Source organism: Nycticebus coucang, chromosome 15, assembly GCF_027406575.1.
Source record: "Nycticebus coucang isolate mNycCou1 chromosome 15, mNycCou1.pri, whole genome shotgun sequence".
Classification (NCBI taxonomy): domain Eukaryota; kingdom Metazoa; phylum Chordata; class Mammalia; order Primates; family Lorisidae; genus Nycticebus; species Nycticebus coucang.
In genome coordinates this window covers 97,727,933-97,746,337 of record NC_069794.1, presented here as the reverse complement: position 1 = coordinate 97,746,337, position 18,405 = coordinate 97,727,933, and the positions used below count along the sequence as shown (strand labels likewise).

The 18,405-nt window shown below is 49.0% G+C and overlaps 2 protein-coding genes across 2 annotated transcripts in view; one reads left to right on the top strand and one right to left on the bottom strand.

Moving 5' to 3' along the window:
- The window catches only part of LOC128566373 (glutamate dehydrogenase 1, mitochondrial-like), a 263,695-nt gene that overhangs the window by 106,516 nt on the left and 138,774 nt on the right, over nucleotides 1-18,405 (top strand).
- The window catches only part of MAP2K3 (mitogen-activated protein kinase kinase 3), a 43,786-nt gene continuing 41,325 nt past the window's right edge, over nucleotides 15,945-18,405 (bottom strand). Inside the window, exons 14-15 of the mRNA XM_053563247.1 lie at nucleotides 17,486-17,531; nucleotides 15,945-16,911 (exon numbers count right to left, since the gene is read on the bottom strand). Coding sequence (XP_053419222.1) covers nucleotides 16,828-16,911; nucleotides 17,486-17,531 — 130 coding nt within the window. The 3' untranslated portion in view covers nucleotides 15,945-16,827. The remainder of the gene's footprint in view (nucleotides 16,912-17,485; nucleotides 17,532-18,405) is intronic.

Genomic DNA, 18,405 nt, shown 5'->3' with positions numbered 1-18,405 from the left:
TTTATGGTGGCGCCCGTACTCAGTGGGTAGGGCGCCGGCCACATACACCCAGGCTGACAGGTTCAAACCCGGCCCAGGCTGGCTAAACAACAATGACAACTGCAACAAAAAATAGCTGGGCATTGTGGCAGGCGCCTGTAGTCCCAGCTACTTGGGAGGCTGAGACAAGACAATCACTTAAGCCCAAGAGTTGGAGGTTGCTGTGAGCTGTGACGCCACGACACTCTACCCAGGGTGACATAGTGAGATTCTGTCTCAAAAAAAAAAAAAAAAGACTGGGTTTACAGTTCAAATACTTTTTAAATATCATCTCTTACTGTTAGAAATCTAGAAGCAAGTGGGTTTTTCAATCCCACTTCATCCTGAATTTCTGACTTATTCGAACTCCTTTCATTTTTTTTTTAATTCCTAGCCTCTAAAACTATGACCCTTCAGTTCTTTTCTGAGCTGATTTCTTTCCTATAGTCCTTGCCAAATGCAGCCAATACTAGTGAACAAACACTGTGAACTGAAAGTCCAGGACTCACTTGGTTTGCCTTCCGAGCTGTCGCAGGAGCCAGCCTTACCGCACAGCTTGCCTCTGCCTCACACGGATCTCTGCCTTTCCAGTCTCTAATATCAGTTTCCTGGCCACCTGTCACGGTGCTGCTAAGCCAGTGCCATCTATTTCAGGAGTTTGCAATAATGGCATTTCTCTTTCTGTACAAGTCAGAATAGGGCAGGCTTCCTTAACTGAGACCCCAAAACTTCAGTGGCTTATACTAGAAAAGTTTACTTTTGCTCACACACAGCCTCATATAGATGATGGGTGATCCTGGGGCTCGGGGGTCGGGGTTCTCTCTATCTTAGATGCAGCTCTATCTCCCAAGATCATCACGGCAATGAGAAAGTGATGGAGGAGGCACACCAGGTCTTAACTGTTTCAGGCTAGAAGTGACATGCATTGCTAAGACTGGGAAAACTCACTGCACACCTTACGTGTGTGTAGGTTGGAATGAACTCTCAGTGCTAAAATGAGCCAAAACTCCCTTCCAGGACAGGGCCTCCACAGAGAAGAATTGCTTAGAGGAGAATCCAAATTGGGCAGAACAGACACAATCAGAATCAAAAACTGGAAAGAAAAAGAAGGAAGGAAGGGAGGGAGGGAGGGAAAGAGGGAGGGAGGTAAGACCTAGGTAGAAAGGAAGAGAGAAACAAAATACAAGACCCTACTTTATATATATATATAATTTATTTATTTATTTTTTTAGAGATACAGTCTCACTTTGTTGCTCTCGGTAGAGTACTGTGGTGTCACCACTCACAGCAACCTTCAGCTCTTGGGCTTAGGCGATTCTCTTGCCTCAGCCTCCCGAGTAGCTGGGACTACAGGCGCCCGCCACAATGCCTGGCTATTTTTTTTTTTTTTTAAACAGAGCCTCAAGCTGTCACTCTGGGTAGCTGGGACTACAGGCACCCACCACAACACCCTGCTATTTTTTGATTGCAGCCATCATTGCTGTTTGGCAGGCCCGGGCTGGATTCGAACCTGCCAGCTCAGGTGTATATGGCTTGAGCCACAGGCGCCAAACCCCAGCCATTTTTTTATTGCAGTTTGGCCGAGGCCAAGATCAAACCTGCCACCTTCGGTATATAGGGCTGGCGCCCTACTCACTGAGCCACAGGCACTGCCCACAAGACCCTACTTTTTAACATTTCATGAAAACAACTGAAGAGGGAATCATAGGACCATAAAGCTAAAAGAGTGATCTTAACCTTCCTCTTGAAAATTCATAAACTCATTTCATATAAAAATGAGCAATAGGGCAGCACCCGTGGCTCAACGGAGTAGGGCACTGGCCCCATATGCCAGAGGTGGCAGATTCAAACCCAGCCCCAGCCAAAAACTGCAAAAAAAAAAAAAGGTCAGAGATTGTGGTAAAATCCCACACAAAGGTATTGTAAGAAAAATGGGAATAATAAGCAATGAGGATAATGAAGGCATTCCAGAAATACACTCCCACAAAACATAAAAACTCATTTAAAAAATGGGCGAACAGAAATTAAGACAGCAATAAAAGATACAAGAAAGTAAAAATTAAAAGGCTTCAAGAAAGATAAGCTAGAACAGAGAAAATAATTAGAAATAAAAGGAAAGCTCTCGGCTTGATGCCCGCAGCACAATGGCTGTGGTGCCAGCCACATACACCCAGGCTGGCAGATTCCACCCTGGCCTGGGCCAGCTAAACAACAATGACGACTGCAACCCAAAAATAGCCAGGCGTTGTGGCGGGCGCCTACAGTCCCCGCTACTTGAGAGGCTGAGACAAGAGAATGGCTTAAGCCCTTGAGTCTGAGGTTGCTGTGAGCTGTGACTCCACAGCACTCTACAAAGGGCGACATAGTGAGACTCTGTCTCAAAAAAAAAAAAAATGAAAGCTCTCATTTCATAATGAAGACTGAACTTGAAGGAATATGAGAGTAAATAAATGTCATAGATAATGCCTTGAGAGAATTACAAGATAAAATGGTGAAATTTTCTAAAAACAAACAATAAAAAGCTAGCTAGGATTGAAAGAAAGTCCAACACAGATGACAGCAAACGACCTGATATATGTGTAATCGTAGTCACTGAGGAAGAAACCACAGCTGGGGAATCGAAGACTAAGCACTACAAGTCAACAACGTGTTTTGAATTATAATAAATAAAAATTTGAAACAACATCATGTACTTGAAAAAAATGACTAGAGAACACTCAACAGAGAATGACATACTATCCCTGCTCTAATTGATGCCATTGATAATTCAGGAAAAGATTAAGTCATTTATCAGGAAAATCAGATTGTCCTCCAACTTACCTACATCATGCCAGAAGCCCAGGGACTAGTATAGCTACAATATTCATCCAACAAAGACCATACTACCCAAACTGATGTTCAAGTGTAAAGCCTATAAACAAACTATAATCAGCATGCAAAACTCCAAGAATATTGCTCCCCCTTCTTAGGACCTTATTACATATAAGCTTCAAGCAACCAGAATGACCAGGGAAGCATAGACATAAAGGGTGATGGTGAGTACCAAACATACAGAATCCGTAGTTACTTGTACAGTTAGGATCAAGTAATGGTTGTAAAGTAAAGGATTGTATGATACAGTACAACTATCAAGTATTTAGGTGGTGCCTGTGGCTCAGTGAGTAGGACGCCGGCCCCATATACCAAGGGTGACAGGTTTGAACCCGGATCTGGCCAAACTGCAACAAAAAAATAGCCAAGCATTGTGGCAGGTGCCTGTAGCCCCAGCTACTTGGGAGGCTGAGGCAAGAGAATCGCCTAAGCCCTAGAACTGGAGGTTACTGTGAGCTGTGACGCCACAGCACTGGACCAAGGGCGACAAAGTGAGATTCTGTCTTTAAAAAAAAAAAAAAAACCTATCAAGTATTTGAAGGAAACCCGGAAGAGCATATGTAGAGTAAGCTTGCTGATTGCTTTGTAGTTAATATCTGGGAGTAAAAGGATATTAATTCAAATCAGATGCCATGGGAGAAAAAGGAAAGGGAAGAAGATACTAGCAACTTTCGATATTGCTCATGGTTGGGAACCAACAGACCAAAAAAAAGAGGGGATTGAAAGTATTATATGCAGGTATTAGTATTAACATAAAGGCAACCATTTGAACAAAAATATGACACTTCCTAAGTACCAGAAAACATAATAAAAGAGAGAAAAATAAAAACCATACTAGAAACACTTTATTTAAAAGTCTTACATAAAATATATATATATGAAGTCTTACATAGATATAAATGTAACATAAACTACTATAATATAATTAAGACTAAACATATGATTATATTGTCTTAATTTACCTATCAATAGGAAAAAAATATTTTTAGATTGGCTGACAGAGGAAAATCATCTCTATGCTTTAAGTCTTTCCAGCATGATGGGCAGAACACACTGTCTAGTGAAGAGAATGAGGTAGAAAATAATGACGACAGCTTGGCGCCTGTAGCACAGTGTTTACGGGGCCGGCCACATACACCAAGGGCGGCAGGTTCAAACCCAACCCCAGGCAGCTAAACAACAATGACAATTGTAACAAAAAATAGCCGGGCTTTGTGGTAGGCACCTGTAGTCCCAGATACTCAGGAGGCTGAGGTAAGAGAATCGCTTAAGCCCAAGAGTTTGACGTTGCTGTGAGCTGTGACTTCACAGCACTCGACCAAGGGCAACATAGTGAGACTGTCTCAAAAAGAAAAAAAAAAAAAGAAAGAAAGAAAATAGTGCCAATGATATGCTATCACTTATCTAATAAAAGGAGAGGATATACACACACACCTGTATCTCAACCAACTCATATTAAAAATGAAAAAAAAGGATTTTCTGATTGCTGCAGCATAACTAACAGCCTTGTTGGCTGGCTTGAATGATCGTTTCATTAGATAAATGGTCCTGTGGGTAGAATCCAAGCAGGGCTGGCTGGGTGTTTTTTCCTTCCCATGTGGCACTGATCGAGGTCACTCACTGGCAGGTGGGCTGATCTGAATGATACACGATAGGGACGTCTGAAAGGCTGGGCTCAGCTGGGACTGTGCTCCTGGATGCCGACCTGTGGCCACTTTAACCAGAGTGGCCAGACTTCTTCATGAGGTGGCTCAGGAGTGTTCCAGGTGAGCTGGGAGGAGGCTCTGCGGCATTTTACAATTCAACTCAGAAGTCCCTGAGCATTACTTTTGCCACATTCTGTTGGCTGCCAAAGTCACAAGTCCCCCACACTCAAAAGGAGGGACATAGACCACACTTGAAAATGGGATGAAAGTCCAAGGATTTATGGCCAGGTTTTTACAACTACCATGAATCATAAACCATATATATTTTTTAAATGGTTATATACTGGGAAGAGAAGAAAGGGTAGAACAGGGTAGAAGCTAGATTTCTCTGGATACATATACAATGTGTTTTATAGATTTGACTTGAGAACAATGCAAATATGTTACATAATTATAAGTAAGATGTTTACAATTCCCCTAAACATTGAAAGCAAAAGGAAACAAATGAACCTGTGTATCCATGTTTCGTAACTACGAAAGGGACTATTCCAAGGAACTTTAAAATGCTGCAATTTGACTATACATCTCTAGTACAATGCACTTTAAAAACGAAAAGAAATCCAGAAAACTAAATCATCTTAAACTTTTTCAATCACTGTATTGTTGGTTATGTTGTTGGCATTATTCTGATATCGTTATGTGTGTACAATGAGCTCAAGCCAATGTTTTTCCAATTCTATTAATTCAGTGTCATTGAGAACCAGATTCTCGCCTAGAGAAAGGAGATACTGACAAATAATAGGAAGTTTAAAAATACCCTGCAAGTCCTCAGTTTGAATCAGAAGTATCAGCATGAGTTAATGTTTAGAGATGTAGAAATAACGATCACGGCAACCCCGTACACTCCTCCTACCCAGAGTATGCTTTTGAAATACTGTTTCTCACTGAAGGACCCAGGATTCCTTGAAGAAATGGCTGGCTCCAGGTGTAGAGCAGGAAATGTGTCAGCCAAGTCTGCGGAATCTTGTCAAACCAGACAGCACGTGGGTTCTCAAAGACCACGAGGGTCATAGCCAAAGACTCAGGAGGCAACTTGAACTTGAACTTGAACTTTGAGCTTCAACAGGGTAATTATCACAATCGATTAAAACAAATGAAATATCATTGAATTCATGACTCCATAGTTATCTTTTAATCCCTATTTAATCCCTATTGAAAGAACAACTTAATTTGGAAAACTGTTAGAGGAGCCAGGGAAGCACACACACTGTCTTCCTTCACTGTCACACAGCACCACTGGGCAGCTGGATAGCAGTACCTGGCCGGGAGCAAGTCTCCCTCTGTAGCAACATTTCAGGATGGAATGAAGGAATGATAGAATTAGAATGTTGCCATTGGGCGGCGCCTGTGGCTCAGTGAGTAGAGTGCCGGCCCCATATGCCGAGGGTGGCGGGTTCAAACCCAGCCCCGGTCAAATTGCAACAAAAAAATAGCCGGGCGTTGTGGCAGGCGCCTGTAGTCCCAGCTGCTCGGGAGGCTGAGGCAAGAGAATCGCGTAAGCTCAAGTTAGAGGTTGCTGTGAGCTGTGTGATGCCACGGCACTCTACCTGAGGGCGGTATGTGAGACTCTGTCTCTACAAAAAAAAAAAAAAAAAAAGAATGTTGCCATTTTGAAACCGCTATTTTTTTTTTTTTTTTTTTTTTTTTGAGACAGAGTCTCACTCTGTCACCCTTGGTAGAATGCTATGGCATCACAGCTCAGAGCAACCTCAAACTCCTGGGCTCAAGTGATTCTCTTGCCTCAGCCTCCTGAGTATCCGGGACTACAGGCACCTGCCACAACACTCGGGCTATTTTTAGAGATGGGGGGGGTCTCACTTTTGCTCAGGTTGGTCTCAAACTCATGAGCAATCTACCCGCCTCAGCCTCCCAGAGTGCTAAGATTACAGGCGTGAGCCCCCATGCTTAGCTGACTAATTTATTTTAAATGTATTTGTAATCACTAATAAATTAATGAATCCAGACACTGAATATCAGCAGCTCCAGACAGGGCACCCAGAACTCTGTATCAAGTGTTATTGCCTGAATCTGGTAAAGTTCCTAGTCCCAGCTACCAATTTACAGAAAATCCAGAGACTATGGGAAACTCCACAACCTAACAACCACGTTCCTTCAACAAGAGAAGAAGACTCAGAGGGGCAACCACTGCATAAAAGACAGAAGAAGCAACATCAGCCAGTGGAGATGTGAGTCTCACTCAGATCCTGGGTAAAACCATTGTTTTATGAATTCTGACATTTGTAAGACAATGGGAAATTCCAACAGAAAATTGGTATTTGCTGACATAAGGAATTATTGTACGTATACAAAGATTAAATAATAATATTGGTTTCTTTAAGTCCTATTCCTCCAGAAAAACACTCAGGACTATTTGTGGATTAAATTATACATGGTCTGAGACACATGGAATGAATGTCTAAATACCAATTTGGGAGGGAAAGAGGGAAAAGATCGTGATGAGACCCGACTGAGTGGGCCCATCACTGTTAAAGCCAATTGGTAGTTGGTGACTCCCTGAAGGTCCCTTACACCTTCTCTCTGCATCTGTATATGGCTGAACCTTTCATAATAAAAGGCTTGGGTATGTAAATTTTCACGTCATAAAACATTTATATATAGAAAAAAAATCCTAGAAGGATATGAGTCAAAACGTTAGCCATAAATAATACCAGCAGATGAAATTATAGGTAAAATTTACTTTTAAATTGCTTAATATTTTATACAGTATTTCAAGAATTGGAGAAAGAAAGATGAGACCAAACTATACAGCCCTTTTGCAGGGAAAGATTTCTCTGGCTCTGCAGTTGGCTGGGGAAATGACCAGTCTGGGAAGCCAGTTGGTGACATAAAACACGACCCTTACAAGCAAGTACACCTCTCCTCTTCCTCACCCCATTCTCTCCTGGGAATCACGCCTGAGAAAATCGCCACCAATATAAAATGCCAACAAAGCTGTCTGGGCAAGGATGTCTACCTTGGGGTTATTTACTGGGGTGAAAACGTGGAGTCAGAGGCCAAGTCCAGCAACAGGGAATTTTCTCCTTGAAGCATGACCCATCTTGCTGACGGAGTGCTAAGTAGCCACCCAAAATGATAATTATGGAATAGAGCACTCCACACTTAATGCCATGTGAGCCAAGGATGTACTTCCCTATGGCTGATGGGATTCCAGTTTTGCATATATACGTGAAAAATGAATGGAACCTGTTCCCAGCCTCACCAGACACCTTACTAATATTTAAAATTAAAATGCCCTTAACCCCTCACAGGGGAAACTTGGCTTTCTCAACACTTCTCCAGAAATTCTCAGGTCTGTCACTTTCTCAAGTCAGGTTTGCCTGCCAGGCCCCCTCTGCCCGCGCACTCAGGCAGTCTGCACCGGCTCCTTTTTCTCCATCTTCCAATACCCCTCGGGGATGCTTGATGTAAGACTTTCCCAGAAACTTGGAGAAGGGTGGGCCTCATAGTGAGGGTCCCCTCACCACAGGCAACTCCCTGGACACTTCTTGTCCCTTCCTCCCCCAATTCCTTTTGTGTGTCCTGGACAAGCAGACTTCTCCAGAAAAATTCCTGGCATCCTATATGCCCCCTGTACCGTTTAAGCCTTCACTGGCAACAGTCCCTTTATACACCATCAGAATCCCCATCCGTGTGTGTGTGTGTGTGTGTGTGTGTGTGTATATATATATATATATATATTTTTTTTTTTTTAGATAGGCATGACACAGGGATATCAGATTCTCACACTTGTCAGCCTCTCCCACCCACTGGCCCATCCTCCTCACACCTTGGCCAGACAAGATGAACAACTGAAAACCCCACAAACACTCCCCTGAGATCTTCAACCAAGTGTGGGACACCCTCACCCCACCAGCCCTCATTCCTGAGATCCTGGGGCACCCTGACCCCTGCCTCCTAGATGTTCTGGAAGACATGGTGGGACCTGAAAGACACCAGCTGCCCAGTAAACCTCCCAGCATTTGCTCCGAGAAGGCAGCAGGTCTCAGCACAGGGAGGATCAAAGGGGAGCAGTTACTTGTCCAAGGCCACACAGCTAACATGGAGGGGCTGGGAGTGAGAAAGGAGAGGGGGGATGCTACAGAAAATGTAAAGGTGGCTTGGTGCCTGTAGCTCAAGCAGCTAGTGCGCCAGCCATATACACCAGAGCTAGCAGGTTCTAATCCAGCCTGGGCCTACCAAACAACAATGACAACTAAAAAATAGCTGGGCATTGTGGCAGATGCCTGTAGTCCCAGCTACTTGGGAAACTAAGGCAACTCACTTAAGCCCAAGAGTTGGAGGTTGCTGTGAACTGTGACGCCATAGCACTCTACCCAGGGCGACAGCTTGAGACTCTGTCTCCAAAAAAAAAAAAAAGAAGAAGAAAAAGAAAAGAAAATGTAAAGCTGAGAGAGAACCTGAGAAAATAGACCCCAGACTCTACAGGGAGCCTGGTGAGCAGGGTGTGGCCCCAGTGGGACAGCAAGGTCCAAGCAACACAGGTGTTCAGAGAGCATTTCACAGTCAGCTACACTCCAGGTAACTCTCAGAGGGCTGTGTCATTCTGTTCTCCCACTACACTCTGGGATGAGGAGAGGATTTGGGTGCAAGTCAGTCCTGGGGGGGCACCCAGAGAAGAGAGGGAGCCAGCACAGGGCATGTTAGTCTGTGGTACCCCTGAAGTCACTTGGAGCTTTAGCCAGCTGGGAGACCCAGAGAACAGAACACACACTGCCACGTCTCCTCTCACTGCTGAGGGATCCTCCTGAGGAAGTTATGCCTCTAACCGGCTGGCTTTATAGCATGCAAGAAGCGTTGGCCCCAGAGAAAGTTCCTGGAGGTCGGGCAGCCAGTCCCAGGAGGGGAGAGGGCTCCCTGGGGCAGGCGCTGCATCACCTGCTATAGGTAGTTACCCATTTTTGGTGGGGGCAGGAAAGACCTCATGAAGGCAGAGCCAGTGGAAGTGGGTTTTGAGGGATGAATAGGAGTTCACCAACAAAGAGGAGGGGTTTAGTGAATATGTATGCCACACTGGAGTGGCTATCCAGCACCCAAATCCCTTCTTATTTGGGAAGGAGTCCCCTGTGCAGAATCGTGGATGGTCTCTGTCCCATTCCTAGGGCAGAAGCTGAAAGGGCCAGACTTTGGTTTGTTCAAATAAGCCACTTTTGCCTGGGAATTTGCAGTTTGATATCTGAGACCAGGGACACAACAGAGTCCTGGAGACATTGTTCTGAGCACCCTGAGCCCAGTAGCCCCTTTGGTTCCTGAAAGGCCTCCTGTCCACTCTGTAAGCCTTGAGATTGAGCCAAGAATACCCTCTTGCTCTGTGGTGGACAGAGGCACTTCCTGTTGCTCACAATCAGGAACTCTAAAGATCATCCCTGGCAGGTAGACCAGGATGAGAAAGTGATGGAAGGGAGCAGCTGCAGAGGTGGGCCTGGCCCTTTCCAGGAAGCCCTGCCCCTTCTGGCCTCTCCCCAGGCTGTTCCACATGGAGACTCACAGAAAGCCCACCTCTGTTCTACTTCACAACCACCCAGACTGAGTCCTGAGGGACGTGGTGACTCACTGAAGGTGGCCCATAGACAGAGGGGAATGAGGGGGCCTGGACAGATGGTCTGGGTACCTGGAAGGCTCTGCCTTGGCTCCAGTTAGAGGCTCCAGGACACCAAGATGGAAGGTATGTCCCTCCCTGCTAGAGCAGCTCGTCGTGCAAAATTAGTCCCAGGACAGACATTGAAACCAAAGTTTAAGCACAAGGCCAGCTCAGCCATGGATGTGCATCTCTGGAGGACCCACAGGGGAGAGGCTGTAGTTTATTTTTTTATTTTTTTGAGAGAGAATCTCACTTCGTCACCCTCGGTAGAGTGCCTTTGTGTCACAGCTCACAGCAACCTCCAGCTCTTGGGCTTAGATGATTCTCTTGCCTCAGCCTCCCGGCTATTTTTTTGTTGCAATTTGGCCAGGGTCGGGTTCGAACCTGCTACCCTCGGTACAAGGGGCCAGCTTCCTACTCACTGAGCCTCAGGCGCCACCTGAGAGGTTGTGGTTTAAAGGCAACTGTGGGAAGAAGAGTGAACTTGGGCTTAGGCTGGGAGGGGACTGTGGGGGCAGGGACCAAAGGGCCAGGTTCACTAAAGGAGCACCTACTACAGGCCATGCCTGGATGAGCCTTTGTGTTCTGCAGGGTTGCATTGAAAATATCCCCAATCCCAGGCTGGTGTTACAGGCCCCAGTCTCCAAATCAGGAAACGGAGTCTCAGAGAGGCACTGTGACATCACCAAGGTCACACAACCGGGGGTGAGAACATTAGGCTCAAGGCTGTCTGACTCAAGAGCTGGGGATGATGGGGGTGAGGAGGCAAAAAGGTATCTTCCAGGCAGACACAAGACAGGGTTGTTCTTAACACAACCAGACCACAGCTCTGCCTGCTCAGACCCTCCAGGCTACCCTGTCCAGCCTCTCTGCTATGGCCTGAGGGCCCGTGGGACCTGCCTTCCAGCCTTTGACTCCTCAAAGGTACCAAGTCTCTGCCCAGCTCTTAAATTCAAGTTTAAGTAATTTAATTAATCAAATGTAATCACTTACTTATAATTAAACTTAAATGATCTAACTAATTTAAATTTAATTAGCTGTTTCTCCTTAGGGAGTGATAATGGGAGTGTTAATGGAAAACGGTGGGACATTCTCCTCTCAGCATTGGTGAGTTTGCTCCCACTACATCTGATGCCCTTACTAGGAGGGCCCAAGTCTGGCTTCACCCTACTACAGCTGCAGTTCTAGAGCACTGCCTGGCACACGGTAGGTGCTTAGATAACACCCACCATGTAGCAAGCTCTACAGAGAACAACCCAGACAAGGCCCTGCTGTAGAGTTCATGTTGTGCCTCCTTTTCTCTGAACATTGTGAGAAATAGGGAGCTTTGGAGGGTTTGGGAGCCAGAGAAGGGAAGAATCTCCTGGACTGGTGCACACAGCACTCTCCCATCCCCAGAGAGTGCAGCAGCTGCTGCCTCTCCAAGCCTCCCCAATCCAAGTCCCCCATGAGGCTGGCCCAGAACAGGAATAGAGCAGCCCACAGCTTCTGCAAGGACAGAGGGGGTGGCTGTAGCTAAACCTGGCTTGGCGGGTGGCTTACTTGGGGCGAGGCAGAGCCTTAGCCAGGGTTAAGGAGTAGGGGCAGGACAACTGGGTTTCTGTGCTCCCTCGGCTCTGCTTCTCTCTCTAGTGGCCTCGGGCAGGGCTAGGGCGTCACTAAGCCTTTGTAACCTCCAGAAGAACCTGGCTGCCCTGTGCGTGATGATAAACACGCTCCGATAAACATAGTACAGCTGATATATATATATATATATATATATATATATATATATATATATATATATATATACCCTCCCACCTGGTTTCCAAAAGGATTCGCAACAGCTTTCACAAGAGGCAAAGAAATGAGCATTTAGATTGAGCCAGAGTTTACACATGGGGCCCTCACGTCACAGGCGTTGGGAAGTAGAACAGGGACAAGAAGACGGATCTCAGATCCCTCCAAGAAGCTCATCTGTATGGACGTGAGCTACCCATCAGGGGAGATAGGCAAGCAGAGGCCACAAACTCTGACAGGGGTGTAGCTGGAGAGGGATCCAAGTGTCAGATGCTAAGGCCCTGCCCCGGGATGAGGTGACTCTGGCCCTGCTAGCCCAGCCACAGCCCTGCCCCCAAGGAAGTCAGGAAGACTGCCCAAGATAAAGTTGGGGGAAGGGAGAGTGTCTGTCTTGGTTCCTCTTCTGTTGCTGTAACAAAATACCACAGACTAGGTTGAAGGATACATTCAAGCCACAGCAGAGCGCTTGCTGGCCCCTTCCCATTCCCAGAGTTACTCAGGTTTAAAGACTAGAAAGGAGGGGGCTGCCATGCTGCCAAGTGGACAGCATGGGCTTTGCTCCCCTCCCCCCAGCAGAGCCAGGCAGCCAATGTAGAGCATACCCCAGCACAGCCGCTGGGTTTCCAGCTTTGGTGTTGCTCAGTGTCCTGCCTTCTCTTCTCTGAGGGGCACAGTGGGGGCTGACTCACATCTGGAGAAGCCCCCAGGATTACCTCCCACCCCCAGGCCAAACCTTGGCACTGTCCCGGCAGGGCCTGGCTCTCTAAACGCTGCTGCCCAGTTCCTGGACTCTTCATTGGGGCTGGAGGACAACTTCCCTGCACCTATCCCGAGATTCCTCTATCACTGTCCCACCCCCATCTGATCCAAACTCTGAGCAAGACAGACCCCTCCCGGTCGGTGACAAGAATGCAAATAAATATGAAGAAAATACAGGAGGGCAAAGAGTAAGCAGGCAGGGCTCTCTGAAAACATAGCACCTGGGTAGAACATCTTGGGGAGGAGCTGCAGCTGGTGCAAACACCCTGCAGCCGCCCCCGCGAGCATGTGAGACCCCGTGTGGCAGGCGAGCAGCACACTCGAGGGCTGTGTAGTGCCGGGCACTGGAGCCATAGGAGGCTTCCCACTGGACGATGGGAGCCACCGCAGGGACTGCAACGGGGCAGGGGCCAAGCTGGTATTTTACAAAGGAAGCTGCCGCCGGGGCCCCCAGAAGCCAGCTGCGGGACCCTCGGAGGCAAAGCCCCGCGCCTGCACAGGCCCCCTGCCGCAGTTGTTGTGCTGCTGCTGGAGGGGTTGAAACTGAAACAGAAAGTCCACAGGGCTCTGCCTTCTCTGTCAGAGGGAGGAACTCATTAGTCCTGGGCCTGGAGCGGTCTTGCCAGGACCCTGTGGCCGCAGCAGTGAAGGCCCGGCCGGGTCCCGCCCCAGACCCCACCTCAGAGCCGGGGTCGGTGGGGCCTCGCGGGCTTTGTAAAAAGGCCGGGCCTGGGACAGGCCGTGCTTCGTAAATGTCAGCGTGATCCGCACCCTGGGTTCCCTATTTTGATGCCTGGACACTTGTTTTTTTGTTTTTTTTTTTAAATAAGAGAGACAGGTTCGCTCTGTGCAGCCCAGGGTGGAGTGCAGGGGCTATCCACAGGAATGACCCGGCTGCCGACCAGCACCGGAGTCTTGACCTGCTCGACTTTCTGCCCGGGCCGGTTCATCCCCTCAGGCACCTGGCAGCTGGCTCGCTGGAAGTGGCCAGCAGCTGCAGCGCGGAAAGCGGGCGGAGCCCTGGGCCCAGGAGACGCCGCGCCGCAGCCTCCCGAGGAGCTGGCCGGACAGCCTCGTTGAAGGCCGACCGGCCCACTGCGCGGGGAGTTCGCAAGCCACCGCCGCACCTGCGGGGAGCCTTCAAAATGTACAGAGCTGTTCGTCCAGCCGTGTTCAGCATGCTGTAAACTATGACTACCTGTCGTGTCTGTGACCCTGCTGGGGTTGCAGACTGTAAATTACTCCGGTGTTCGGTAGCGGCCAAGGGCTCTGTGAACTGGACAGCCCTCTGCACGGGTTAGAGGGCTGGGCACTACCAGGACCGTGACACGGGGCCCCAAGCCCTTACCCCAGGCAGCTCTAAGCTCGGAACCAGCCGGCTGGGCAGTGCGGAGCGGGGTGGGGCGAGGTGGGGCGAGGTGGGGCGAGGCGGAGCCGGCCCCCAGGATCGGCCAGTGGGAGGGGCGCTCAGGGCCCGCTCCGGCACTCTGCCGCCCCTTGGCGGCTGCAGGGGGAAGTGGCTGGGGCCGCGCCTCTGGGCCCCGGGTCGGGTACTGCACGCGCACCTGCACACTCCACGGACGCGCGCGCCTACGCTCAGGGCTGTGGAATCCTTCCCTCTCTCATTCATGCGTTAGTGCATTCAAGGAAGGTTGACTGAGCGCTCCCTAGGTGTCGGCAGTTTTCTGGGCGCTGGGGACACAACAGTGACTGCCCTGCCCAGAGAATGCAGGGTAATTAGCTAGAAGACCTCCTCGAGGAGGAGACCCACAATGGCAGAGGGGAAGCCGGCCAGGAAGACGGGGAAGGGGTGTTCCAGGCATAGAGCACAGTCAGCACAAAGGCCTTACAGCCTTGGGGATGTAAGGACCGAGGGAGGGACCCCTGTTCCAGGCAGGCTTCACCAGCAGAGCCTGTCCCAGGCAGGGCTCGAGAACGAGCGTTGTGGATGGAGTCAGGGGAGAGGCAGACCCCTGGGGACTGGTGCCCTCATCCTGGGAACACACCCTATTTTTTCATTTATTTTTGAGACAGTGTCAGTTGCCTTGGGTTCAGTCCCTTGGCATCATAGCTCACAGCAATCTCAAACTCTTGGGCTCAAGCCATCCTCTTGCCTCAGCGTCCTGAGTAGCTGGGACTACAAGTACCTGCCACAATGCCCAGCTATTTTTTTTTAGAGACTGGGTCTCACTCTTGTGCAGGCTGGTCTCAAACTCCTGAGCTCAAGCATTCCACTTGCCTCGGCATCCCAGAATGCTAGGGTTACAGGTGTGAGCCCCTGCACCAGGGAACACACCTTAATTTTCCCTGGACGGCCAGGAGGCCCTGCTCTTAAGACATGAGGTGTGGTGGGCCAGTCTTGAGAGTATGTGACCCCTCCCTGGCCTAGGACTCTGAGTGGAGCTCTGGCACTCGTCTGCTAAGCTGATGGGAACCCCTGGGTCCTGACTTGTCCCCACAAGGCATGTATGAATGAGAGCTAAACAGAGCCCAGGTGGACGCAACCCTTCAGGGCACCAACTGAGCTCCTTGGACCCTTCCCTGCCTGAAGCAAGGCACTTCCACCCACACGAGCAAACTCCCTTCTCCCTACCTCTGATGGAGGATTTCTACCCCCGCCCACATGTCAAGATCAGAGCCAGACTGGACCCTGGCAAGCAGACCTTCATCAAGCTGCTCCACTCCCCTCAGAGCTTTCTCAAAGGGGCTGCCAGCTATCCTTGAGCCAGCGTCCCCGTCTTATAAACTATATGGCTTTTGGCTAGTTACCTCAGCTCTGTGGGCCTGTTTTCTCACCTATAAACAGTGGGAGGATCACATAGCATCCTCAATGTGAGGACAGGTGGCTGCCACCAAGGTACTGGCCTGTATGCTCTGTCCAGTGTCCAGCACCAGGCCATACAGATCACAATGTTACCAGATCACAGCCCTCAGAGAGCTTCAATGTCCTCAGATGTAAAAGGGCCGTCAAGTGCAGGCCCTGGGGGGGCCAGTGTCCCCACTGCCCTGAGCACACAACCCACACCCTGTCCCAGAGCCAAGTAGTGCTTCTAAGGGCCACAGACCTTGCCCAAGGGAGAGTGGTGCTTGCGCCATCATACAGTCTCACACAACCTTTTATCCCACTTTTTTTTTTTTTTTTTTAAATTAAAACAGCAACCCAGAAACTGCACCCACCCACCAGGGAAAAGATCCAGGATGATGGGCAGGCCTTTCTTCAAAAAAATATATTTTCTTTTTTTGTTTGTTTTTAAAACACCACCAAGACAAATCCATATCCCCTTATCAAGCCGGTCCCCAAGGACAGTGCACCCGGCAGGCTCCCTTGGTGCCTAAGTAGAGACCTTGGCCCATCCCCTAGACCCCAGCCTTGAGCAGAGGGCTGGGAAAGAAGTGATCAGCTCCAAACCATGCAAGAAAAACTAGCCAAACCCACAAAGCAAAGAAAAAAGGGGGGAGGGATAAATTACAAAAAATAAAAACAAAGAAATGGTGAAACAACACCCCTAAAGGTGTTGGGCAGAGCTAGGTAACAAAGAGGCCCTATTTGCCAGTGCTGGGGGGAGGCCAGGGCAGTTCACGGCTCTCCCTTGTGGAAGTCTCAGGAGGATTCACATGGCTTATCCCCCTACTTTGTCCCCTACACCAAAGCCAAGACAGAGGTGTGGCCGCCCTGAGCCAAAGTGTGCAAAGTCCATTCAGTTGAGAGCTAAAAAAATATACAACTTGGGTGGTATCCAAGATGGGCAAGGCAGCAGCCTGTCCACATGGCACTGGCTATGTCTCTGTGAGGGGCAGCAGCATCTGGCAGAGGGCATCCAGGCCCCCTATGTCCAGGGTCTCAGCAGCTGGAGCCTTGGGGTCCTCAGAGCATCAGGGCAGAGGCACTGGTGGGGTCTGTCTGAGCCCCCAGCGGTGTGGTTCTTTGGCACTTGGGACAAACGGCTCACTGCAGAGCCAGGCAGGAACAGCCCCCTGGATTCCTCCCAGGCACCCCAGGCCAGGGTGGCCGTAGCTTATGGGTGGGGCACACACTGTCCAAGCAGAGGAGGCTGTGGACTCTGGAGGGCCAGAGAGGGGTCCAAGGCCCAGTCCTTATGAGTCCTCTCCCAAGATCTCTTTCACGAAGGCAGCAATATCCGTCTTCTTGGTTTTGTGCAAAGTAAAGAAGGGGTGCTCCTGGGGGTGGGTGACAGAAGGTACAATCACTGTGGGGCAAGGGAGGGGAGATATCTACGTCTCCAGCCAGCCCAAGCCCCAAATGCTACTCCTGCCTCGAAAACTCCTACTCACCCTTCTAGGACTTCCACTCCCACGAAGGCCTCCATGACTAACAGAGATGGCATTCAGGCTCCTTCATGGCCCTCCTGTAGTTACTCTCGAGCTACACTAACCCCACTTTTTCCTACATTTGCCAGCCTCTATCCACACTGGACCTTCTTATCAGCAGATAACCCTTGTTCACCCCTCCAGGCTCACTTCAACTTCCAGACAGCCCTTCCTGAGGCCACTCTTGGCTCCCTTCCCCTTTCTGTCACAGAACTGCCTGTGTGCCCTTCCTGGTGCCTGGTGGGGAGGAAGAAGGGAGCCAGGTTGGTGAGTGCACAAGCCACTGAATTCCAAAGCAAGTTAGCACAGGGCCCAGCCAGAAGAGCTGTCCATGCACATGCTAGGATGCAGTCCTCTCTCCAGAGAGCCCACCAGCCACTGACCAGCCCCAAGGAGTGCAGGACAAGCTCCTTCCCACACTCACCATCAGCTCCAGGTAGCTCAGGCGTTCCGCAGAGTTCTTCCTCAGGCTAGGACAGAACAGGGCAGCTGAGGCCAGGCTTGCCCGGAGCACACATACTCCTAGGGCTCCGGGAAGATGGGGCAAGACCAGCCAGGGGGTCTCCTGGGGGGGGGAATTCATGGGGCAAACTACAGAGACTTATAGTAATTTTTCTGGCTCTTGGGGCCTTGTTTCTTGTCTCCTTAGTGGCCTAGGGACTTTCCATGATACCAACACAAAAATGCTGCTGAAATGCTCTGCCTAGCAACCAGGCGCTTGGTACCCTCAATTAGAAGAGGGAGAGAAAGGCCCCGGTTAACCTTCTGACTGTGAGCAAAAGTCACTTGATGACACATGTCACTGTTACCTGCCTTGAGTCTGTGAGCATCATACACTTCGTTCTCAATTTTTTCACTGTTGTGCCTGAAACAACTGAAACCAACTTGGGTGAATTATTTTGATTAGTAAGAAACCAAAGAATGTCCAGGAGCACCCTGTATTGTGAGGGCTGTTGTGGTCGCCTCAGCCTCACCTGGCATGGTTCACCCTAAGTGGTCTGCAGTCAAAGGGTTAAAAGGGGCCAAGCTGACCAGTGACTGCTGGGTTTATCTGTTTTTAGTTTATCTTATTTTCTAATAAATGAAATAATTTGTTAGAAAATAAATTATTTTTCCTCTGAATATCTCTTCTACTTCCTATGACAGATAATCCCACAGGGCACATCCCAGTGTCCAGAGGCTGTTTTTGGGGGGTTTTTTTCCTATGAATATCTCTTTGACTATAATACAGAGAAGTTGGTATGTCATGTTCTCATCATCTTTTACTTCCAAATAATCTGTAATTTTCTTTTTTAAATATCTTTTGCAACTAAAAAGTTATTTAGAAGAATTTACTTTTAATTT